The sequence below is a fragment of the Platalea leucorodia genome (genome assembly GCF_965183815.1).
Source record: "Platalea leucorodia genome assembly, chromosome: 14".
NCBI classification, from domain to species: Eukaryota; Metazoa; Chordata; class Aves; order Pelecaniformes; family Threskiornithidae; genus Platalea; species Platalea leucorodia.
The window spans coordinates 10522482-10548632 of NC_138836.1; the positions used below are offsets into that span (position 1 = coordinate 10522482).

Genomic DNA, 26151 nt, shown 5'->3' on the forward strand with positions numbered 1-26151 from the left:
ACTGTCATAATGAGGTCTGGTTTACTGAACAGAGAAAATAACTGGAAGAAAAGAAGTTCAATCAAAGCTACTATTCAGCACAAGGATTAAAAATAAAGGAAAAGAATACACTGGTTATTGCTTTGCCTTCACCAGCCCCACTGTGAAATTTTCATATCCTTTTAAAGATGTATCCGGCACTCTGTAAAAGAAAAACACACAAATACACACAAGAAAAAAGTACTCACACTGTTCGGATGTTGAATGGCAGCTTCGTGCTGCAGTCTAACCCGCTGTGGCATCATCACATCATCCTGGAATAAATAGCACACTGTTGCTGAACATAAAAAGGGTCACAGTACAGTACTCAGACACACATTAGAATATGCTGTTAAATTAACATCATTTTACTGGCTTGCAGTCAGAAATACAAATGGAACAAATATTAAGAGACTTTACACTTCCAGTGGATTAAACTCAATCTTGGTCAAATTGGAAGTGGTCAAAACTACTACGTGACTACTGTGTTGTGATCTCAGCGTGTATCTTATGGGCACCCACACATTTTACATTTCTAAAGAAATTCACCACCTCGTTAACAACAAACTCTAACAACAGTACCGGTAGTACGTGCGGACAAGGAACTAACCTTGATTAAAAGCATGAGATTTGAGACATTCTAGCCATATGAGGAAATGTTCTTTGTAGTCTGCTATATCTTGTTTCATTGATAAGGAAAAGCCTTCAGTCTCCAGATCTACCAGTGTGTCATATTTCATGAGCACAAAAACTAGTGTTTGTGAAAGGATAAAATTCTAAGGGGGAAGGGAAAAAAAAAAAAACAAACCAAACCAAAACCCCACACTCATCAAATGCATCAGCATTGACACTGGCTTCAAAACACACTACCTAGATTTAAATTTGATGTTAATACTTCGTTCACCTGTAGCATAAAGGTCTATTTTGTTTACATACAAAAAGACATGTTACCTTGGAAAGAGTTAGTAACCTTCCTTGAACAGATAGGAGATACTCCTTTCAAAATCATATACTTTTGAAATTACATTATTTCCTGTTCAAAATTATATCCTTTCTAGACTATGGTTTTACAGCCTATTAAAACGCCCAACTGTAGCACAAATTTTCTTCCCTAAATTTAATCTCCTGAGGTTTCTACCTATATTCTTTTCCATTTTGGTGCCACATTTCTTCCCTTTTAAAAGGTCAGTTCAGTCTTTCTCATATGTTGGTTAAGGTTAACACAACCTATTTCTCCTCAGAGTATTTCCAAAGGCCCTACCTTATTGGGCAAACACAATTCAAAGGAGCCCTGAATTCCTGTTCTACAGCCATTCTTTTAACAGTTCCTCACATTAAAATCATTCTAAGGAGATTCCTACTAAAGCCAAAAAACCAAATATTGAATTTCCATCAACTTTCACTTTAAAACTTTCAGTCAAATCAATCGCAACAAAAATATATTAGTGCTTAAATATCTAGAGCTTAGAGGGTTGAATGACCTTGATATAAAGGTGACACTATAGTTTAATCGAAAACAATGTGAGGATGAAAAAAGTTTTAGAAGTAGGTCCAACTATTTAATACAATTCAAGGTTAAAGATAAAACAAAGGAATATTAAAACTGACCCTTACCACATGCAAGTTTATAAAACATGGAAGGAATACATTGTCAAAAGCATTTTTCTGTATTTTGTATTTTGGATATATTTAGTAACAAGCATAAGAGATGTTACTGATTTTCAAAGCCAATAGAGTGAAAAAACCCTTCTGATTTCTCAACCTCTATGCACCATTTCCTTCAAAAGTGCAAGGACGTTGTTTACCATCAAATCCACTTTATCAATAAGGCACCAGAATTCAGGTACTGTATCAGCATATGTTCCAAAAAAACTTTTACCCTATTTCCCATACAAACCAAATCATATTTCTTTATGCCAAATCCAGGGCTGATTTTTTTAAATTAAGACCTGGTTTTCATATAAACAACAGGAGATATATTTTAACTGAGCTTTGTTTACTCCTTTAAGAATTACTTAGGTTTCTTAGATGTCTTGTTAAATCCCTAAAAAAAAGAGAATGCAAAAGATATCTATTAAAAAGCAAGGAATTTCAACGCTTAGAACAATGTTACTATTATCTCTTACAATACACAACATACGCTCTTGCGGGAAATGACTCCACTATTTATGATCCTGCACAACAGAGATAAATTTAACAGAATTCATACATTCACAAAGATGAAAAATAATCTACTTGATTTAAAAGGGTTAAATCAGCGTAGAAAGTATTCAAACCAAATTCAAATATCCTATTCACCAACCAGGTCAACAGTATGTTTTTATAAGCAGACAACTTGACAGGAAAGGTCTAGCTCCCCCTGACCAAACACTAAGTCATTTTGATGCTATTGGCAAAACTAACAAGTCTACAGATTTGGGTCTTAGGCTATCAACAAGATCATCAGTATTCTGTAAAATCCAGCTAAAGAGCGGGCACTATAACCACAGAAACTTCAAAATGCCTTTTTTTTTTTTATAAATACATTTTTGTTCTCTACTCCTGGAAAACTCTATGAACTCTTATCCTGAATGACCTTTAAAAAAGATTTTTAAAAATAATTTTGTCTTTGGGTTTTTTTGGTGTGTTTTTTTTAATTAACAGTTTGACACATATGATGCACTGCTGTATAGTTCTGTGATACTTTTCAGGTTTGTGGAAGGAGAAAGAAAGGAAAAAAAAAAAAAGAACATAGTTTAAGACATAATCCCAAATAAAATAATAAAGCAATTAGGTGATGAGGAAGAACAGCACAAAATACAAATCACATCCCAGACAAAACTGCGTCACATCAGTCATTTAGCTTTTTAGACTCGGGCTTGGCAACTGCTAAATCCAACTTCAACGCTTTACAGATTCTTTACTATCCATGACTGGGCAGGTAACCACAAACTGGAAACCAGAATATATTTATACAGAAATAATCTTACGTAATGTAGTTGTATTCTAGACCAGTGTTTAAAAAAAACCAAATTAAATTCTAATGAGTAAAACCAGAAAGATTGTACCACAAAGTAAGAGCACTTTAAAAATTTTTCAACTTCATAGGCCATGGATAGGAGTGAGACGCCCAGCCATGCACTGTACTGGTAAGGGTTTATGGAGTTTAAATGACTATAGTGTTAGACAACTAAGACGTTAAAATATGTTATCCAGTTGTACATTATGTAATGGCAATTTTTCTATCAAAACCTTTCTATTTATGATACTGAATTCAGCAACTGTGTTGCCAGATTTTGGTTTCTACAGTCAACAGAGTTTGGTCGTGTTTTTTGGTTTAAGACTGAGAACAAAACCTCGGTAATTAGACAAACATTTTCTGAATTATTTTTCACTCATGTCATGTCAGACAAAAAAAAAAAAGTACCTATCTGAATGTAGCTGCTATATCAAAAAGGGAAGTATATTTAGTTTGTTTCTGTCTCCTAGGTGCGAGCAGGGAAGGTAACAAGGCTAGCAGTGAAGTACACTGAATATATAATTTTAAAAAACAGAAGTTTAACAGAAGTTTCCACTGAAATTCAATTTTCCCTCTTAACATGGAAGTCTCTAATGGTTGTCTCCTTGCAGATATAAGGCAGACAGGATGAAGAGAGATTTCCCCCACTGAAAGAACTGACAGAAGAACAGATTTAAAATAAATGCTAGATAAATGCATGCCTTCACTAAGCATATACTTGCAATAGGATAGCTAAATAAAAAAGAATCTGTAAGTAAATCTAATCTCATGTGACCCCACTCACCAAACTTTGTAGAAAAATTACGAAAAGGCTCAGGTAATGCTGGGTTTACTGTCATCTAAATATGTACATACATACCATGCAAACAAGGCCAAACAAACAGGTAAACAGCAAGAAATAAAGCAACATAAATAGAAACCTACTTTAGGCACTCAAAATAACCCAGAATTTATAGGAATTTTGTTGATTACAAACGTGCTTCCTGTTCTCCAGTGTCCATTCTGAGCAGGAAAACCATTTGCTGAAAGATGGGAGAATGAAAAGGACTTTATTTCACATGAAAAGCCAGCAGGGATTTCTAAACAAGCCCAGATGTGTTCCTGCCAGCGGGGCGCCGTGATCTCCATCACCTTTCAGCCCGACCGGCACTCTGCCTGCTTGTGTTCCTATCAAATACACCCCTTCTGCAGAAAGCTGGCTTGCTCCTGTCAAGTACCCCACCACTTACAGATGCTGCCAGAAAAGCTAGTTATACAACTATCAGCTGGCTTGTTTTCCTTCCAGCCAGCGGCACCATTCTTTATAAAAACACACACAATTTATACTGAGCTAATTGTTTTGTTTTACTTTACTCATATGTTTAGTTGAAGAAAAGGAAAACTGAATCAATAGCCTGAGCTTAAGAATATTACTCAAAGCTGCTGTTGTTTCGGTATGCGTTTCTTAAATCAATTTGGGTAAATTCAAACGACAAGCGTTCCCTGGCCTCCTCAACCAGGCCGTCTGGACCACACTGAACTCCACAGTGATAACTTGATGATTTTTCCTTTAAAAGTGGGGGTTTTTTGCACTTCAGAAAGTAAAACAAAACGTACAACTCAATGTACAATAATACACATCTACTTTTTAAAACCAAGGACATGTTCCCATAAAACAACACACTAATTATAGCTCAGTATTGAAGCGCTTTCTTAAGCTTACATTATGGACTCAGCATCTCATGCTTTTGTAAACTCCTTCGTATTTGGCTGCTCAAAAAAACCCCCACAAACCTAAAAACCCCAAACACTCCATCCTCACAATAGCAGCACCTTCCTTCCACTGCAGCTATTACACACAAAATACAACCTGTGGCAACACCAGAGGAATGCTGGGCTCACTGAGAAACAGTACGGCATCTCCAAAGTCTTTCAATCCATCAGATGGTCATTCATGTTCCTGCACCTGCTCAGACTATAGGGAAAATCTTTCTTTGCTATTGTTCCGTTCAGCTCCTTGAAGCAGGGAAGTAAAAGGCCTGGGACCTCCAAAAACTGGCCTGTCAACAGCAGTACCAAAGCAAATACACCGACCCTAGGCCATTTTCCGGAGGGCAGGTTTTTATAGAAGCCCCACACTACCAAACATTAGAATCATGGACCCTCATGGCCACAAACAAGTCACCTGAGCAGAACATGCCCTAATGATCTGTCAGTACTTGCAAGATCATAGGAAAAAATACTACTTCTCTGCTTCTACTTCTGAATTAAATGGAGAAAAAACGGGACAACAAAGAAAACACTTCAAAGTTTAAGAAGCTGTCCTTATTGAGCACCTTTCTTTTCCTGAGCATGGCAACAAAAAGGTCTACATGAGAGGATATACTTGGTGTTCTTATGCACCTGAGTGACTAGCGCTTTCCACCAATATAAAATTAATTACAATCTTTTTATGGAATCTTTTAATTCAGCATCACAATCAATTGATCAGGAAATTTTTGCTATCGAGGCAGCTCCCACCTTGGTGTATTTGTTCAGCAAATGCAGACGTGGGCCTTTCCATATCCAGCTTTTCTGTGCTCACTGGAGATCACCTTGGATCTTTCTCACAGTTACATCACTGACAAAAGCACACGAGCGTTTGCAGGCAAACTCACACGGTGTTCAGCAGCAAAGTCAGTAAACTCAGACGAGAGTAAAACCCTCACTGACAATTGCAAACACCCACTTTAACTCATAAACAGATGAAGGTCTATGTAGGCAGAGGTTATGGCAACCAAATTCTGAAGGTTTGCTTCTTCATTTATGAAACAGAAAATTAACATTTCACACTCCAGAAAGAGGGATTTAATCTTTTTTTAATACATGCACTTCTTTACAGAACAATAAAAGGAAGGATGCCTTCAAGCACTCGTGGTTTGTTTTTTTGGTGCTCATTAGCGATTCAGAAACATGCACAACTCTTCCGCACAGAAGAGGCTTCTGGTAATGGAGTTCATCACTACATCCCCTTACCTGCTATTTGAGTAACAGCTTATTTCAGTTTTTAAATCAGAGGACCACATTTGCAAGGAATAGTATGTTAAAACAACAACAAAAACCAAATACATGAAGTTTGATCACTGCTTCATTTCCTCTGCTATATAGATGTTTATTTGAAAGAAAGGAAGAATATTTCAAAAGTGCCTGTAGAGTAATGTATAATGGCAACTAATGAGAAACGCATCTTTCCAAACCCAGCAAATTATGGAGGGTGTAAAAACAAGCAGCTCTGTTTATAACTGAAAGCTAGCTTGAAGGCTGGAGTCCCTGAAACATCTACCAAGCCTCGCCAGCTAAGGTCCAACCACCTTCTTCCAAGACCTTTATGAATACCCCCTCAATGAAGCGTTTTTGAACTTGAAACTCAAGAATAGTGTGCAATTTCACAGCAATTAAGACTTAACATTCCCAACTTAAATCATACAAGCGAATCTCACAAACAGAAAGGCACAGGTCAGCAGCTGCCAATCCAACCATGGGAATGCCAATTCCAGTGGGCCACCCTCGCTTTTGGCGAATAAAACTTAACTGTTTCCTTACGTCATTTCCAACTATCAGCAAGCAGTGACACTGTGGCAACATGGTTTAGAGTCACATCTTTGAACTGGCTAAGAATCTCAGAAATAGCGATAACGTTGCCAACAGAGCCTTTCAAAAGACTAAAACAAGCGCATCAAGGACTCGGGTGAGTATGACTGGGTTTGAAACACTGCAGGTCAAAAAAGGACCCATTTTTATATTTCTTCTTTACCAGTCAGGAACCCTCCAACAACACATTGATTAAACCTGAAATAATGGGAAACTACACAGATTATTAGGATGAAATGAAAGCACGTTCCTTTTTAAAGAAAGATAGTCTTATACAAGTATAGGCATGTTTAAATGAATGTTAATGAAAATAGCAGTTCAAAGCAGAAAAAGGAATTTTTAGTGTAAGAGTCCTGCTGTGCTGCAACTGAGTAAATGATTATAGCAAAGATGGTAACTGCCCCAGAGAACTGACAAACTAAGGTTACAATAAAATGCAACTGGTAGATAAAGTCATAACTGCAGACAATTTGAAGAGTAAAGGTAACAGTGAAATGTATTTGCATAATTAGTTAATTCTATTATCATTACGACCAAGATTTCTGAGACTATAAGTGTTAAATGTGAACAATTTTTTAAGTATCTTCATTTTTTCTACTTGTTTTCCTGGTGGGAAAAATGCCTCAGTAGCTTAGAGGTGAAATCTGTAACAACAGCCACAGCAAAAAAACCTCCATAATAGCTATTAGTCAAACAGCTGCCACTTCATACTAGAACAGGCTGATCAAATTCTGACAGTTCTGAGCTCTGTAACCTTTTTTTCCACATTTCTTCCCAATTTGTTGTCCTCACAAATCTGTGTTGAGAGACATAACACAAGCAGCTTGACTCCAGCTGGAATGGCAAGCAAAACAGTCTCTCTGGAGCCAGTACTCCAAAGATGCTCCCAAATATGCTCGGACATTCATTTCACCCAAAGAAGTGAAACGAATGTACAAGGGGCCACGAGGTATTTGTCCACCTATATGAAATGTATACAAACTACTGACCCAGCCCCATTTCTCTCCACATCCACCTATAGCAAACCTGAAATTAGGGCTGCACTTCTGAAGGTCAATTCCCTGGCATTACTGCAGCACATTCCAAAAGGCTGATATCAACATTCCTTCCTAGAGAGCTTGATACTGGGTTGGTGACTGAAATGAAGAAGGTAGGTGGCGTGTAGAAGCAGAGTTGTTAAACAGCTGGCAACATCTGTGTTTCAGCTATTATCACAACATTTACTAACTACGGCCAAAATATTGAGCAATTTTTAGAATTGTAGCAGTTTCCACATTCATTTTACTTCTTCGATCTGCTTTCAGCAAAAAATGGTAGTCACAAGGAGAGATAGTAGAAAATATATTTAAGTAATGCCAATCATTTACTATTTCTTTTGTATCAAGATTAGGCTTCTGACAGTTCAGAATGCCTTCTATTTTGAAGCATCTAGCTCAATAGCAGGAATAGAAATGCATAGAACAGAAAATCTTGGTAGATTCTTCCAAGCTTATCCGTACTGTAAGTCACAAAATTCTCAATCAAATCACTTTGTGTAGGTCTTAATTATATTAAATATAAACTTATGCTAATGATAGTTTGCAGAAATCCAAAATCATCACCTGTTACATTCCTTAACAGTTGTAATTTGTTCCCCTGATGTTTTCTTACCCTTCACAGCTAGACAGCAAATAGAAGCAACACAGCAGCATGAAGATGCATACTGTATAAACACCATAAGGTAAATAACAAATTAAGAATTTTGAAATCTCTATAAAAATATTAATTAATTAAATTTAAAGAATTTAATTTTCTCGTTTACTGCTAGTGATTTACAAACAACTAGATCTGTCTGGATCGAAAAGAAAGAATAATCCGAAATTTACCTCAATAAATTATTCTATACAGATTTGAGACAGAAGAAATGAAGCTCCACAGGACAAGAGAATAGTAGGTTAATTTCTCACTCATGCATACCTGGACTCAGCTAACTTCAGTTAAATTACGTATGTAACTCATCCTATGTGCTCCCGAGAATGCCTCATACAACGTGGTATCTGTCCAAGCCTGGAATACCTGAACTTTGCAAATCATAACTAAGATCTAATTTTTTTTCATTTTAAATATGTAAACATCCTCTCTGACTCGCAACATAGGAGAGTTAAATCCATGGAATCATTCATCTAAATTAAACTAGCACTTGGGTTTGTGTCTACCTGAAGTAAAGCAAAAAGAGCTGGATCCTGAGTTCATCCATCTCAACAAAACTGGCATCGCTCCAATTACTTTATGGCATAATTTACAATGTCCATGCAGTCTTTTAAAATCTGGTGAGTCAGGTGATCAAAAACAGAGCAGCGGATTTTGTGCTCATACTTCATCAAAATAATCTGTTTATGAAACAGACACTGGTGCTCAGTGCTGGATATGAAATACTTGGGTTTTGATATATGAGAAACTGACCTTTCCAAACGCCATCAATTTGTATATGTGATTGTGAGTTCTGTGTATTCAATGGATGTTCAAAATCTTGTTTCTGAAATACCCATATACACCCATATGTATCAGACATTGCATTTGAAAGCTTCACCCGCCATAAACCTACGTATATAGATTTACATGAAATACACTCTGTAAAACAAACAAACAAAAAAATCCAAACCCAAACTGTTAAAGGGAAACCAGGATGAATTCAAATAAACTCATTTAAAAAGGCACACTTTGTTACTAAGTACAGTAATAGCCTAATGAAAGCACGAACAAAGGCCAGGAAAGCCACCTGCAAAACTTAATTTCTTAAATGGTAAGACAAGAAATTTCTGCTGCATTGCCTTGGGTCAGAAGAAATACACCAGCACTTAACCATGTCTTGCAACAGTGCACTGATTAATTCACAAAATTTTAGCACACAGATGAAAAAATCCTTCTATCTAGTTACTAGATTGTTACTATTTGTTTATCTCCAACAAACAGAGTTTGCAAACTGAAAGATTACTCAAGTTAAAACCTGTGTGGTTATAAGGCTGTAGAGATTACATCCCTGCTTTCACGATGCTTTCTAATAAGCACAGACAATCATAACATCAAGCTGAATCCTACCTGAAAACCTACACTTTCAGCAGCCAGCTCCTCCTAGTACTACACTAAACCAGAGTTCAGTTCCAATTCAGAGGAAAGAATCAACCTTCAGGTGAAATTACATGGGAGCAGTGAGCCTTAAAGGTCTTGCTCTTCCTGCCTTATCCTAGCCACATGGCACCGCTCCTCAGATCAGCTATGCATAGTTGTGAAACCCTTCACTGCATATTAAGCTGCGTAGAGTCAGATAGTTATCTGTGGGTTAGTGAGCTGAATGGGTTTACAGAAGGTATCCAACAAAAGACAGGAAAAACATTCAAGATGGAAGGTGAGACCTTTCCTATTTTGCATCAAAAAGCCAGTAGATCAGCTCTTAGTTTCTCATCAACATAATTTTCTGAAGAATGTGGGAAAGAAAAATCCTGAAAACACCTAAATACCAACCTGGCCCAACTCTGCTCACAATAGCTTGTGAAATCCAGTAGGATCAAAGAATAGTGTAAGGCCGTAGACTTTCTACAGGTGGAAGATGGCTTTACGGCTATAAATAGTAACGAGCATGTTTAACACCCAAACACCTTTAAGCAGCTTGTCTTTAAGGTAAACCAGCAACTACATTAGAAACAAAAGAATTTTATTGACAAAACTAAGTTAGACAAAACGCATTAACTTACTGAATCCAGAAAGCAGAGATAGGTTCCTGAGCTCTGAATTATGGCTTGATTTTTAGCAAATCCAACTGTTGAGAAAACAAAGATAAAATTATGGGGTACTTTTTACCTTTCCATTTTTTTAAGTCTTACTACAGTCAGGAACAGATGAAAGGACATACGAAAATCAGTATCAGGTAAAGTACACAATTTTTTCCATATTTAAAACCAGGTAATTTGTAAATATTTTAATAGTATGCCTATTTCAGACTTCATCTCTGAGTGGCTATCAGTTGTACGTGTTAGAATTCTACCACCAAGTAGAATTAGACTACTTTTGCTAAGCCTCCACAAAGACATAACATGTAATCTATATCTTGAAGAGTCCAGCTACCGAGGTCTCACATCCAGTACCTCAGATCATAGAATCACAGAACGGTTTGGGTCGGAAGGGACCTTTAAAGGTCATCTACTCCAACCGCCCTGCAATGAGCAGATGCTGAAAACCCCTGGCTGTACATACATATTCATCTCTTAAGTCATAACAAATAGTAACAAATCATAAAAAGGCAAAGAAAGAACAAGAGATTGCTAGGCAACTGGTTCTTCCCATAAGGGGGCCAGGTCCTCAGAAGGACTAAAAAAAAAAGTTCTGTTCCATTATGCTTGCTAAATATAAAGTATGCGAATACAAAAACTTCATGCATCATTTATGTAGTGGCATATGTAATGCAGAGGGGAGCCAAAGCAGAAGAATATATGTACAAGGAGCACAAACCTGGTTTATTTATACCATAATATGTTATAGCATCTATGGAAGACCACACTGAAACATAAATTCAGTCAAAGGACAACACTGGCATCTAAGGTCTTTTAGTTTCTGACCCCTGACACTTGTTGAATCTTTTACCAAGCCATTTCAGGAAGTTGAACCAGAAGAAAACTTTTTTGTCAGCTTAATTTCTGAAGCAGATGACAGCACCGGAGGGTTAAACACATGGCAGAGCCAGAAAAAAAGCCAGGGGGGAGCAGGAATACACAGCCAAGGGTAAGGATGGGACCGCAGCAACCAGCAATAAGATGAACTCTGCTTACCACCAAAATATGTCTGCAAGGTAGGAGTGTTTACTTGGGATAGTTTTTGTGTGTTTACAAGGCCTACCTAAGAACACTCTGGTCTTTGAATTCTTCTCCTGGGCAGCACTGTAAGAAAAGCCCACACTATATCCATTGTTATTCTGAAAAACGCTATATGAATTCCACTCGGTCATATATGTAACATTTAAGCTTCTTTAAAGTATTTATGGAATCAAGTCAGGGAATCCAGCAAAAGATTGCCCTGACATGCAAACCAAGTGATGTGAAGATATGCAATACTGTGGGTTTTTTATTCTTTCATAGGAAAACTGGAAACGTAAAGCCAGAAAATCTCACCATGAAGTGGAGTAGGGTAATTTTAAATAATATTATCCCTAGAGTTCCTGATTTTGCATTTGAAAAAAGCAGACTTCTGTAATTCTCTACTCTTCTTATGTGATACAGGTTTAAGTTTGCTGAGGAAACAAATTTAACTGGGCTCAAAGGTTCACTTAGTTTTAACGCACATGCTCCTTGGCTATTTTGCTGAATTGTCCAAGTACAGAAAAAAGACCTATGACTGCATTTCTCACTGCCTCAAAGGAACATTATGTCAACTACCAACAGAACACTGCTAATAAACACCCTTCCTTAGAATTGCGTTATTCTTTTCTTACGTATTTTGAGTATTTTAATCCTGACCTTAACTTCTCTTCATCATGGATTTCTTGGATGTATTATCTTGCCGTATATTTACATATTACTTTTTATAAACATATGAATCTCGCATATACAGTTACTCTCATTCTCCTTCCTATTGGCAGTAAAAAAGCAGCTGGCAAAGTCAGTGGCTACCACAACAGCAGAGCTCAATCCTGGCACGAGCAGTTTTAGTGGGAAACAACTGATGCAAGTTAGCAGGTCTGGACACGCCAAACAGGCAAAACCCCAGTACTGCGGAGGTCCCTACTAAAGCAAGAGGTTAAAGAACAGGATAGAACTCAGTTGGCCCAACATCAATCAAATCAGTACTCTCATACATCTTTCCCAGCTGTAAAGCAGCCTGTACGTACATTTCAATGCTGTCAGTAGTACACCCCAATATTTCAACAATCTTCAGTAGAAAATAACAAAGTACTAGGAATCAATAATGTAGGAAGAAAGTGAAGGAGGCTCAAAGGCCACTACAAGATGACAATTATATTACCCTAGGAACTTTCTGAAATATTTCAGATCTTGTTTTCAAATAAAACACTTCAAATAAAATAATGAAATATTAAATATTTGTTATGAGAAAAGTTGGAAAACGTTTCTAAGATTAAGGCAGAAACCATCCTGAAGCTTTTCATATACCAGCTATTTTTTTTAGCGGGGAGAGAGGAAAATACACATATTTTTAAAATTATTAATAAGAGAGACACAACTCCCCATAGAAGAAACTAGATATTAAAAATTGTTTCACCACAACGAATCCTATGTTTGGCATGAGTAAAAAATTTTCTTTAATATTACTCTACTGAACAAAATTAAATGTTTGTGCCAGGTCTCTGAGTTTTGTAAGGCCTGCTTACTTGGTGAAAAGAGCCTGTTACCATGGTTACAGCCGTAAAAACTTAAGCCTCAGTGAGATATTAACATTCCTCACTCTTGGAAAGAAAAAGGTTTCCTTTTTTTAGGCAAGTGACCCTTTCTTTTTTCCTAGGTTCCCCCCCTTTCTTTTACATGTTAGAAAGGAATCAGAAATAAATCCTAATCTTGTGTAAATAGTTGAAGATGTGAAGCCTGACTAGTACATTGTTTCTGTACTAAAGCATCTTCTTTTAAAGGAAAGACTCCTTACAGTTGTAACTAGTCCTTAACATAATAAAAGTAAATCACTGAAAGCAAACAAATACTATGGATTTCAAGTAACCTGCTCCTAAAATGTAACAACCATGAAGAAAAGATGTCCTCATTTTAATGGTGACCTGAGAGTGACTTCCACATGAATAAGCTTGGTTTTGGTTTTTTTAGAGAGCTATGCATTTCATACTATTATTTAAAACAATGCTCACAGCTGCATCCCTCACCCCCCAATTTATTAAAGGTTTGTTCAGGTTTCAGCTATCCCAACACTGACAAATGCATGTTAAAAAAAAAAAATAATCTGACATATCTCTAATGGCACAATATACTCCTTGTAGTTCACAACTCGAACTTAGTTTTAGTTTCAGTTTCCTAAAGTGCAAAGGTGAACTGACTTCAGAATTCTAACATAAATTATTGTCAAAACACTGCACCTGTATGTTATTGGAAATTAAAAACTAGTTTACACACAACTAATACAATACTTTATTAGGAACAAGACTTTATACGTAGAAAACATTTTATAAAAATGGAAAACATATGACATCACAAGATGGTATTAACAAAACATTACTAACCAACTTTCCTAAGTACCATAATTAACAACCTCTGGTATTATTCTTTGACTTTTCTCCTGAGAAACTGCAACCTACTTAGCTTCTAGATCATCAACTAGTAAGAGAAGTAAGATTTGAAATGAGGCTGATCCCCCACCAGTTGAGGAGGGGGGAAGAAGATAGATAAATTTCCAGGAATACAAGCAATTCTTGACATTGCTCAACTCCAGCTTTACCAGTTGCCCAAAAGAGAAAAATTCCCTCTACAAACCTTGCCTGTCTTTTGTCATCACCAGCTCAATAATGCTACTATTACAAGTTGCACTGTCAAAACAACAACAGTTCATGCTCCAGATATTAAAATACTACAAATATTTATAGTAACAGTTATGCTGTGTTACTTCAGTATTGCTAGGTCTGACAACTGTTTAGAAAACAGCTTTCAAGAAGCCTAGAGCCAAAAGAAATGACAGTAAATAGGGGGCCTATACCAAGTTGCAGATGAATTCAGGGCACAAACTCCTATTTATTTGCATGTTTCAACAAGGGGATGAAAATTAAGCCTTCTGAAACAGAACTGGGCTTTTTCATAAGACCATTTTGAGGAGACTGTAATAAGCCTGGGTTTCTTTCCAGTTACAAACAGGACATTTTGTTAAAAAACAGAAACTGACCACATGTTGTGTTACACTGTTTCCAAAGCGTGTCTTTTAAGTGAGATAACTTGAAAGACACAAATTTGGAACCAGTTTTGTATCAGTTCCTACCTGTCTACTCATTGCCACAAAATCCAGAATGATAGAACATTAGTTATACAGCTCCCATACAAAATGTGAGCACACTGTTCTGCTTGCTTTGTCCTGTTCTCCTTCAGAACACAGACACGATGTTCCAACTTCAATGCCATTCAACCCCAGCTTCTTCAAAGAGCAATATACTTTTATTTCTGTTTTACATTTCAGCAAGCTTGTCTGCTAAAAAAGCTCCAAACATAAAACCACCAAAACAAGCAAAAGAAAAACTGATGGATTTGTTATCTCCTCCAGTGGGTAAATGCAAGTTGTATTAGCACGTAAATCAATAGGGAATCCCACCACACACCTACCTGGCAGCCCACCAAACATGTTGGTTTAGCCCCTTGTTACTTAGGAGTTTAGTGAGAGTTTTTTAGCTCACATCAAAACTTTTCTGAAACCTGTGTTTTGATCTGATCATCAAAGGGATATCAAAAATGTATTTTGTTCTATTTCGGGATCTATTCTACCATACTGCAAGATATGCATTTACTTTTTAAATCATTATGTAAGAAATTTTGATTTCTTTTTCCTTAAAACCCATCTCCTCAAGATAAATCAGCTATCAGAAAGCCACACTAAAATTGTAAGCATTAACAACATTGTGTATATTACAATTAAACAAAATTCTTTTGCAGAATAGAGCACAAGTGTTAAGCCAAGTTCTGCTTTCCTGGACATATAAACAAATTCTACAGAGCCAAAACCAACAGGACCGAATTCTAAATGGAGATGAGTTTTCGAAAGGAGAGCTCTGGAAAACAACGTGGGTTTTTTTCCATTGCAATGCAAGTGGCTACAAAGACACTTTTCAAACTAAAAAACAGAAGATGCCTGCGGTAACAACCTAACTCTCAAAAAAATCACTATTAAGCTACATACCACCTTGAGGTTGAGATGAATCATTACTACCAACGATTACTGGAACACCAGCATCTTCCAACTTGATCTTCCATTTTTCAATTATTTCAGCTGAACCATCCTAGAAAAATGATGACATAGACATAGCTATTTTAACTTGTATGGTGAACCAAACACAGTCCAAAACAAAAATTCCTATCACAGATGGTATTTACTTGGACAGTATTTTAAATAAGGTCTGAAACATACCTTACTGGCATCATTAAAAACTGACAGTTCCATGCTTTCTTTAAAATCTTGTTCCCAAACGGACTTCAAGCATTCATCTAACCAGCATTCACTGTTGTGAACAGGCACAATGACAGACTACAAAAAAACAAACAAAAATCCAAATGTATGTCAGTAAGCACTATTTCTGTTCACTTACAGTATAAGAATATTCATTTAAAAGGGGAAGTGCCAGATCCTTCTGAAACTAACTTTCACAAAAAATACATCTTAAAAATATAAAAGTAGGCAAAGCTCCTTTATTTTCATTATAAATATATGATCTGCTTTCTTCTCTATCCAACTTTCTTTTTTATTTTTTGAGTTCTACAAGATGGCATTCGGTAGATCTCCAAGGAAACAGAAGAGGCTACTGAACCAAAAATGCTAACAAAACACCTACAACACCACACTAACCTGCTTTCAGTATTCCTGCATTTCTTACTATGCTCTTTACTTTCGTCTTCCATTGATATATCTTACTCATGAATTTTTCTTTAAGCTTACTACCTAATGGGAGATGCTCATATACGCAGCCTGTACCTCGGGCTCTAGCCAAGTTTTTAAAAATGATTCTATCTAAAATTGCGATTAAACACATTAGAAGATGACAAATGAGGTAGATCCATAGTCTACCATTTCAGTTGCAGGCTTTCCTATTATAGCCTCTGTTGTTTCAGTCACATACACACAAAGCATGAAAACTTATCTGAAATATTTTAAAAGTGGTTAGAAACCAGAGATGAGGGATTTCTTTGTTCCAAGTACTCACGACTGTTCTCATTACCCCAAAAAAGCCAACAACCCCCCCAAATTCTTTCAGTATCTTAAAAAATAATACATTCCATTTACGGAACGCAAAGTCCTAAGAAAATAGCACGGTAATACACTGGCTATGTTTGCAAAGGGAATCCAAACCTGTACCTGTTAGGATCGTTTATAGATGGGGAACGTCAGGCAAAGAGCCTAAGTAACTTGTAAAAAGTCTCATGGGACATTTTAAGAAGTTCCTAGAAACAGAACTTAAACTCCTTATCGTGTGGTGTAACCATAAACACATAGTTTGAAGAAACAGAGGATTAGTTCCTATTGTGAGCATGTGAGAATCTTAAGAAACAAAATACTAGAAGAATACTAAAATTGAATTATTCAAGATATAGTGACACATGAGTACACGTACGTTGTGCAAACACATGCAAATGCATACATTAATAGATTTTGTGGACATTGAGGAGTGTGTTCTTAGTTTTTTACAGAGTACGATGTATGTACGCACAGGTATTACAGAGTATGATGTATGGTACAATGATTAACAAATAAGAAACAACAACATTTCACAGCAAAATAAAAAAACCTACACTTGTCTAAAAGGAATGAACATCCTAATTTTTGGCAGGATGCTGTAACAGGAAAAAGGGGTATTTAAAAGAAGGAGGAAGAAAGCTACCTAAAATTTTAAGCAAAGCAGATCTTTGACTTCTGTTCTGGAGAGATAAATAAGTAAAATAAGGAGAAATAAAAAATAAAAATATGAGACTGATTACCACATAATTACAATTACAACATACAGACAAAAAAGATTATTTCAGAACCGTCTCAGATTAGTACTTTGAGACTAAAAAAATAAGAGAAAAAAATGAGATTCTAAACCAATATATTCAATTTACTCAGGATTTTAATATCCTTTATGTTTAGATGGTAATTAAAATACGACCCTATACATTCATACTTATCAATCTAACATATTCATTCAGAAAGAAAAGCGTTCTCTCCAATTCTTCCAATGACAATATAAACTAGCTACAGTTGTGCACATCCAGAAAAATCAATGATTTTCCAATTTGTTTTCTAATTAACTTAGTAAAAATCTGACTATGCCATCACAAACTAGCTTGATATTGGCTTGAAAACAGTAAAACTGGAACTTTTTTGCTTTTTTTCATAATGAACTCCTGTTTTAAGTCAGGATAGCAGTGCAAAATATTAAGATTATGTTTGGACCTCTGTTTAGTTTGAACTGGAAACAGAAAAAATGGTACTTTAACAGCAGCACATGTAAAACAAACCATAAATACCTGATGGCACTAAGGTACTCTGAACTCAACATAGTAACTCGTACTATATTAGCATGCTTCTACACACATTACTGTGAGCAAGTTCTACTTCCACAGAACTATCACAACAATGAGCTAGATGCCTGCCAAAATAAGGGACAGAGCTGAATTGCTGATGACACTTCTGTGTAAAACCTGAAAAACTAACAAATCCATACAAATAAGTGTACAGAGCAATTGGATTAAAGTATCAGAGTACTGCTAACATTGAATATTAAAGGTTCCTTAGGTTCTACCATTCTTACGCAGTCTACTGTTTTTTCTGGGTTTACTTCTTTTTCTAAAGCCAAAAAGAAATTAAAAATACCGCAGAGCTAAACTTTCATTTCTCCCTAGTTCACTTCTACATTTGTAGCATGGCTTAAAAGTTACAGATGGTACTTGTCCTGAACTGGGCATTCGTAAATTGGCCTCTACCATCGTGTGACTGTATCAGAATACTTCAGTCCCCTTGGTTCATTTAAAGAGGGAAAAACATGAACCAGGGCACCATTTCGCTTAGAGGTGCAGACTCATAGTAAAAGACCCAGCTGGTAGTAAGATCAAGAGATCCCACCTATTTTTTCTGTCCCAAAACAAGACCAACTACAGCTATATCATTGCTGACAAACCATAATCTCCAGGGTCAGAAACACCAGCCTTGCTAAGGCAATCTCTAAAAGCAGGCATAAGGGAGACCTGGAACAGTTTTCCCAATACCTGAAGTCCTTTTGCTGCAGTTTATGCCAACTACTACTTCCCGATCCCAGCACGTATTATGATTCTAGTTCTCTTCGCAGCAGCCTTCCATGTGTTTTAAGACTGTTACCATAACAGTGAACTACAGGAACATGCATAATGCTCTTTCAAAGTAATTTTGAGTCAACACAGGAACATAAATTGCAAACAACTAATGTATTTCTGTCATTACAAGACCGAGTGACAACTGAGTCAGAATTATAATTTCATTAGCTGAGACTGATTTATAGCAGAATTCAACAGAGGGGCATTTTCATGGCCTATGAGCCAAGTACAACAGTTGAAATACAGAACTATGAATCAGATCTGGATTTGAGCGTTGTGACACTACCTGGTTTTCCCTGAACTTCACACTTTCTAGAGTAAGACCTGAAGCGATTTTAGGTATTTTTAGTAATGTGGTTTTGCCATCACTAAGCTGAAGATAATGATTCTTGGCTCCGCTGCAAAATGAATTTTGATGTATGGCAAAAATGACAGAATGCGAAATGGTTAACAGGTAGTTCAATCCCTTTTCCTCTACAAATGTACCACTCAACCAAAAAACCTCCCCTCTTCCCTCAGCTGAAAAACAACACTTCAAGCATAAGGTTAAGTGGAGAAATGTGACGTTAAAACAAGAAAGTGACAGAAACTGTGCAACCGAACGTTTTCCATCAAGAAAATCTCTTATTTCTGACATTACCACCATCATCCTCTACTGAGAATATATACGATAAACAGCTCCAAAAGAAATGTTAATTTCCGTTTCCACACATTTCAGCTCAAGCTGACTTCTACCTGCCTCCACATCTGAATGTGGAAAATTTAAAAAAATCATTTTAACACTGCTGAAGATTTTACAGAAGTCAGAAACTGTTATTTTTAAATGAAGTTTTCATATGAGTCACTATTCCAAACCATTTAGAAACTCATGGCTGTTGGCAGAAACATACCAGTTTTGTCAAATCTTATGTATGAGAGACTTTAAATAAGCCCAGAAAGATTTTCAGGCCACAAACTTTGACCTGTCTTTAGGATCTCAGACTCCGTGAAGCTGTTCACGGGACGCGGTTTGGTGCTGGACTTGACAGTGTTATGTTAATGGTTGGGCTTGATGGTCTGAAAGGTCCTTTCCACCCTAAATGATTCTGTGGTTCTATGATTTTTACTTGGCCATCAATCTGTACGTTTTTGCTTTTCAGATGTTTGCCTCACTACATCTAAATTGTTGCCAAGCCGCATCAGTTGTGTGTGTACAAACTCGTAAAACTAGTTTTAAAAAACCCAAACACTGTAGTAACAAACGAATCAAATACTGTAAGAAAAACTGAAAACTCTCTTTCCAAACCCCGTGTAACCAAAGGCGCCCGGCCCGCCATTCCGCAAGGCCAAGCAGCACAACACCGAGGCCAAAAGCCCCTCCGGAAAACCCCCGCCGCTCTCCTCCGCGCCTCCAAAGCCTCGGGGCCGCCGGGGCCCGGGGCCGCCGCCCGCAGCGCTCGGCACCTTCCCCCTGCCCCGCGCCCGCCCCGCCGGCCTGCGCCGCCGCCCGCCGCCACGTACCACCTGCACGGCGCGGCCTCGCCCCGCCGGCGGCCGGGGGGGCGCAGGGCGGCGGGCGGCGGCGGCTCTCCCCGCCTCCGCCATGGCCGCCGCCGCCCCTCAGGGGCGGGGGGGGGGGGGGCCGCTCACCGGCGGCGGGTCCCGTAACGCCGGGGCTCCCGGCGGGCGGGAGGCGGCGGCTGCCTCGCACGTACCGCCGCGGCGTGCTGCCAGCCCCCCGCCCCGCTCTTCTCCTCGGGCACTGCTCCCCGCCGCGGGGCCGAGCGGCCGGGCCGCCCCCCCCGGGCCGCCCCCCCGGCCCCGGCCCCGCTCCCGCCTCGCCCCCTCGGGCGCCCCGAGCCCGCGCCGCGGGCGCCCCAGCGGGAGGAACAACGATAGATGAGGCGGCGGGAAAGGCCGGAAGCGCCGCCGCGGTGTTGCGCGACGCTCTAGGACGGCGGCGGGCAGCGAGGCGCTGAGGGGAGGGCGGGGTGGCGGCCCGGCCGCGCAGCTCCGCCGGGGGCGGCTTCGCCTTCGGGCTGGGGGGACCCGGGGCGGGCCGCCGGCCGTGTCGCCTGTTCAAGAAGGCCGGAGGCTGCTGTGTGTCGTTTTAGAAGTTTTAAAACGTTTAACCTCGCTGCGGGCGCGGAGTCGCCGCCGGCGCTCCCCGGCCTGGCTCGGGGGCGCAGGGCTGAAGGTCCTGTCCGCGGAGGCACCGGTTTCTTGAGTGAATGGTGCCTGCAGTTTCCCACCTGTTCTCTGATGACATTTTTTACTTGTATCTGATCAGCACTTTTCTTGGTCAAGCCTGGTGTGTTCAGTGCTACCAGTGCCTTTTTTATTTTTAATAACCTTTAAAAATGGGAACATACTTGTTGCTGGTAATGACATCGTTGTTGATCATTTACTTACTGAAACTATGATCATGCAACCACTTGTTCCCTTGAAAGTATTCGCAACTCAAAGGGATTGCAAGACCAGGCCCTATGTAACAACCTATTCAGAATTTTTAAAATTCGCACAAAGCAATCTTTGTTGAGCAAAATCCTGAGATTATCCCTTGTTTATCTGAAGAGCCTGTTAAACAGCTAGACAATTCACGGAGCAAACAGAGCAGAGTTATCTTAAAATGTTTGTTGGCACACAAATCTGAGAACTGAGGAGGTGAGGAAGACAGCCAAGCAGTAATTCACCCTCGGAATCTATTTCAAATTATCTACACAGCTTCTCTCCATCCAGCCTGAGTTCAGAGTCTCTCTGTGAACAGCACTGCTAAATACGAGTATTTCTTTTTCTGGCGACGAAGGCTGCTAGCACTTTTACGTTGCCTGCATGCCTTGCTTTATCTAAGAAAGTGTAGCGAAGTATTGCTTTACTCGCGCTGAACCAAACAAAAGTTCGAGTCGGGGACCAGTGCCTCATTATGCGAAGCGGTCTACAAAATGCAGAGCAAACCCCATCCATGCGTCCTTCCCCAAGGAAAAGAGAGAACCAATCAAAACCACCAGAAATGTTTTCTAAATTATATTCTGTAGCTGACCACAGAGGGTAATAGAAACATCTACTTAAAATGTGATTTTCATTTGAGGGGATTTTGGACAGACTTTTAAAGGCCCACAAGCATGCAAAAACTATCAGCTTCCACTGGGAGAGTTGTAACCTGCTGGCTTTTGAAAATCTAGCAGGCATTTCTGTGTTCCTGGGCAACTAAATAGTTTCCAAAATATAGTCTGTTGTTTCAGGCCTGTTCCTCTTTCATGTGGGTCAGAATGGACAGAGGCCTCCTAACGCTGTCAAGGCAAACTCATTGAGCAGCAAGCAAAAATGGTTTGGTCCTAGTTGTACTTTCAATTGCTCTACTTCAAAGATTTTTCAGAGTGGTGAGGAACAGCACACCAAGCAGTTCGTACAGCTAAAAGCATTACAGAGTCAAAGACACTTCTTATCATGCTACTTTTTAGCTTTTATGTCTGATAAAACAATCTCTTGAGGATCATTACTGTGAACCTAAAACTTGCCAATTCTGGATGCTTTAGCTATCAAATAGAAATTTTCCTCATCTTGGTGGAAAGACATCTAAGAAGTTATTTTGCTTTCTTTGCATTCAGCTCTGTCATTTCAAAAATGACACAGCCCAGTTATAGTGTGGACAGCTGAGACCTACGGACTTGTGAGGACAGAACTCAACTGATTTCACTAGGAGTTTCAAAAAAGATAAAGAAGGACTGCTTGTGGAGGGTATCGCTAGGGTCATTTAGGCCAAGTAGTCTTGGGTTTAGTTTCTTTTTGAAAAGGTCAAACTGTAACAGAGGGGGTAAAAGATTATCCTTACAAACAAATCTGATTGTTGGTGTCGTGGAGCATGCGGGTAACTTAATTTAGTTGTAGCTTTATTGGAAAGAGTGAGTACAGAGTTTATAGAGTTTTCTTCTAACACATTTGTCACTGAATTTACACGCTTCAGTACTGAAGTCTTTCCAGAGCACACCATGTTGAAAGGATCATTCAACAAAGTAGGTAAAATATTCAGCGTAGAGCTAGTTCTGAAACCACTTCTATTCAAAGAATGCTTTGAGCTTCCAGAAATGCTCAGTTACTTTCATAAAACATCACAGTTGAGTGGCGAGAAGAGGGATGCAATATTTCTCATTAGGGTACTCGAGCAGAATGGGACTTCAGAAGCTCATCTAGTAGTCCTGCTGTCCCGAGACGGGATCAACTTTGCCATTCCTGACAAATACCTACCAGCCTCTTCTCAAAGGCTTTCCTCCCGCAATGGAGGCTTCATAACATCCTCTGCCAATTTACTGCAGTCCTCGCAATCTTTACCCTTAGAAAGAATTTCTTAATATCTAGCCTAGATCTTGCTGTGATTTCAAAGCCCCCTCAAATTTGGCAGGCTAAGATCTTTTCCTCCTAGCAAAAAGATCTGACGCCTGTCATCTCCTCAGTTTTTGAGCTGTTGGGCCTGAGCCTATTGCCTAGATTTTCCCTTTTATACAGAAGCTTCTTGCTGTCTCTCTCCCTCCACAGACTGAAGTCTTCAGCTCCCAAGGTACAGTTCCTCAGTTGAAGTCCTCAGTTAGTAGCAGGAGTTTAAGTATTTTCCTTTAGGCAAAAATTATCCTCCTTTCCTCCTACCTTAGTTGATTCAGCACTTCGACCACATTTTCGGCCAGATGTAAAAAGTTCTCCTGGGCTTTTTTTTTTTTTTTTTTTTTTTTAAATAAAAGCATAGCACCCTATCCTGATTTTTTGCAGGCCTAGGAAAGATACCCATTTCATAATCAAACACACTGAGTCAATACGAGCGAGGAGGCCAGTCACCTGCCAGAGATAAGGCTGGACTCCTATAGAGGACACAGCCAGCATCCCTCAAGCCTGTATCTCTGCCCGGAGAGGCTCCTCAGCCCCCTCCTTAAGGGCTCCTCTGATAGCCCTCTCCCAGTGTTTTTATCCCCTGCAGCTGTGTGCCTTCTCAGCTGCTTTCTTGCTAATGCCTATGTTAACCCTTTCTTTGCCTGAGAGGGCTTGCAAACTCCATCCCAGTCCATTATTCCTTATCCATCCCGCACACAGAAAACAAATCGTTCCCTTCCTCTCCACAGCCACCATTTACGTATTTGCGAATTGTTGTTACATTTCCCCCCCATCCCACTCTCTTCTTCAGGTTATGCACATCTGATTCATTCAGTCCTTCCTCCCTGGTCTTGCTTTACACCTCTGTTTATTCTCCTCTCTCTCTTCGGGTCTCTCTCTGGGCACTTTGCGTCTCCGCTGGAGAATGAGACCCAGCGCCAGACCCAGTGTTCCCGCCGGGCCTGTACCAGTGCTGGGCAGAGCAGGATTACTTTCCATGTCTTGCAAGCCATGCTCCTGTTTGCACAGCTTAGTGCAGTGTTTGCCTTTTTCACAATGGCTTGACACTGTTGACTCCTAATCAGCTTGTGATCTATTATATCCCCTAGATCTTTTTCTGCATGAGGGAAACAGTATTTTAACAGTTTTATTCCAGTCAGCCACATGAGAATAAAATGACTGAAGTAGTGTGAGTGAGATTATCTGCTTTGTGCTTCAATACCGGAATTGTTTACTGGTTTCCAATTAGTTACATGTGTACACCCTGTTAAGGGAGTTGCACAAGTGTTGCTAATGCCTCCCTTTGGCCTTCAGAGCCTTATATTACTAGTGGGGACTAGTACCTAAGAGTTATTTGGGCCAATTTCCCTGTGTACTCAAGACTTCAAATGCTCGGCTGAAATTGCAGGGCTAATTGCTCTGAAGAAAACATAATTTAGACATACTGAGTTTGAATAACCTCACTGAAAAATGCTGTTGCTCTTTAGAGAAGAACTGTCCCGTGATGCATTTCTCCCTTTGAGACATTAGCTGTCGTTACAAAGGATGTTGCTGTTACTTGTTTTTTTTTTTAAATGAGTCAATCTGAAGAAGCCAATGGTTGTTTTTATGAGTTGGCAAATGTGACAAATATTCTGTTAGCAGGGGTACTGGACTTAGGTACCTTTGTGGCTAAACTAGAAAGGTCCCATTCATTTCAGTACCCGTCCACACCTCCAAACATGCTCTCTTCTTGACCACCACCAGTCATCCCGCTCCCTGCGCACTTTCATTTCGTGTCCTCTCGTCGATCTGCTGGGCCAGGTTGCAATTGTGTGCAGGTTTTCCCTGTTCTGCTCGAGCCATTCCCTTAGCCGCTGTGGTTCGGGCTGTTGAGCGCACCGTTACGTTTAGTGTGTTGCTGTGGATGGAGACTGCAGGAGAAGGCAGCGGCAAGGGAGAGGTGCGGTTCTTCCACAGAATTGAACAAGACCAGTGCAGGCTGTTCTTTGCCTAGGGCTTCAATAATTGAGCAATCTTATGCAAAGTTAGACTTTTGTTTGGCAATCTTTTTCTAAAAGGAATGTTTCTATTTAATGCTATATTTTAAAAATACAATAAAAGAAACGTTTACTTTTTAGCTGGTGAAATCTGCTGGAGAATCCAGTGATAGGCAACTGATTATGGTCTAACCACCTCGGTTAGTACAGTTTGGTTTTGTTATTAAGTAACCAATCTGAAACCCAGTGAAGTAATAATGGTATTTTCTTTACTTACCCCAAAAGCTTTATAAGTAAGTCATTTAGGGGGAAAAAAAATCTTATTTACAAAAGATAGCAAGATTCAGATAACAGAAACAGATAAAAGTTAGCCTTGAAATCCCATTTTCCTAATCTTGACAAGTTCCTGTGCACCACAAGTGATAACCCTTGAGAATCAAAGCTTCTACTTGAAGAAGAATAAACCTTTAGAAAGTTCAGTTTAAGTTCTGTGTTTTTCAAAACCATACCTCTCTTTGATCTTCTTGATGACTGAAGCGTTCAGCACTCAGGAAATAAAGTTATGCTAGAGAGCTGAGGAAAGTAGGTGGAATTGTCTATTTCCCAAAGATTCACTGGTAAATTCATACTGTCCGCAGTCAGAATTTTGTTGAACTTCAGTACCTTTGGGAGCTTAAACTTTGTATATAAGTACAGGAAGCATCTGACATTTTAAGATGGGAAAGTGCTTAAAGAAATAAATCATATCCCTACAAAGGAATGTATACATAACAGGAACTGGGCTGTGTATAATATACAGGGATCCACAGGACAATGTGTTGGATGCACATCTTTATATGACATACAGACGGGAAGGGAAATGAGTGACATTTTGAGTTATGAATTAGCCAAAAGCCTCTGAAGAAAAGATTACAAGAATTGTATAGCTCTAGAGAATGCAGCAACATTTACTTAATACATCTTCATTGAAAATAGAATTCAATAGGTTCTTTAAATCTTTATACCACCCTATAAAAGACCTCTTATTATATCATATCTTATTGTATCTTTTTATATCATTCTTAAAATATTAATCCACTCTGAAAAGTGGGTCTTCAAGTGCAGTTTATTGTGACTAATTCCATTTCAGTTTTCTTTAATTTTCAAGCAAAGACTCTTTTTCCATTTCTTGTAAGTGCCAATTCTTCAGACTCACCCTGGATTT

At 39.0% G+C, this 26151-nt stretch overlaps 1 protein-coding gene across 2 annotated transcripts in view; it reads right to left on the reverse strand.

Moving 5' to 3' along the window:
- The window catches only part of B3GNTL1 (UDP-GlcNAc:betaGal beta-1,3-N-acetylglucosaminyltransferase like 1), a 131194-nt gene extending 110954 nt beyond the window's left edge, over positions 1-20240 (reverse strand). For both annotated transcript variants that reach the window (XM_082326588.1, XM_082326587.1), the window contains exons 1-5: positions 20131-20240; positions 15716-15832; positions 15488-15587; positions 10357-10421; positions 228-293 (exon numbers count right to left, since the gene is read on the reverse strand). In XM_082326588.1, the coding sequence (XP_082182714.1) occupies positions 228-293; positions 10357-10421; positions 15488-15587; positions 15716-15832; positions 20131-20214 (432 nt within the window). In that variant the 5' untranslated portion in view covers positions 20215-20240. The remainder of the gene's footprint in view (positions 1-227; positions 294-10356; positions 10422-15487; positions 15588-15715; positions 15833-20130) is intronic.
- Between the last annotated feature and the right edge of the window lie 5911 nt (positions 20241-26151).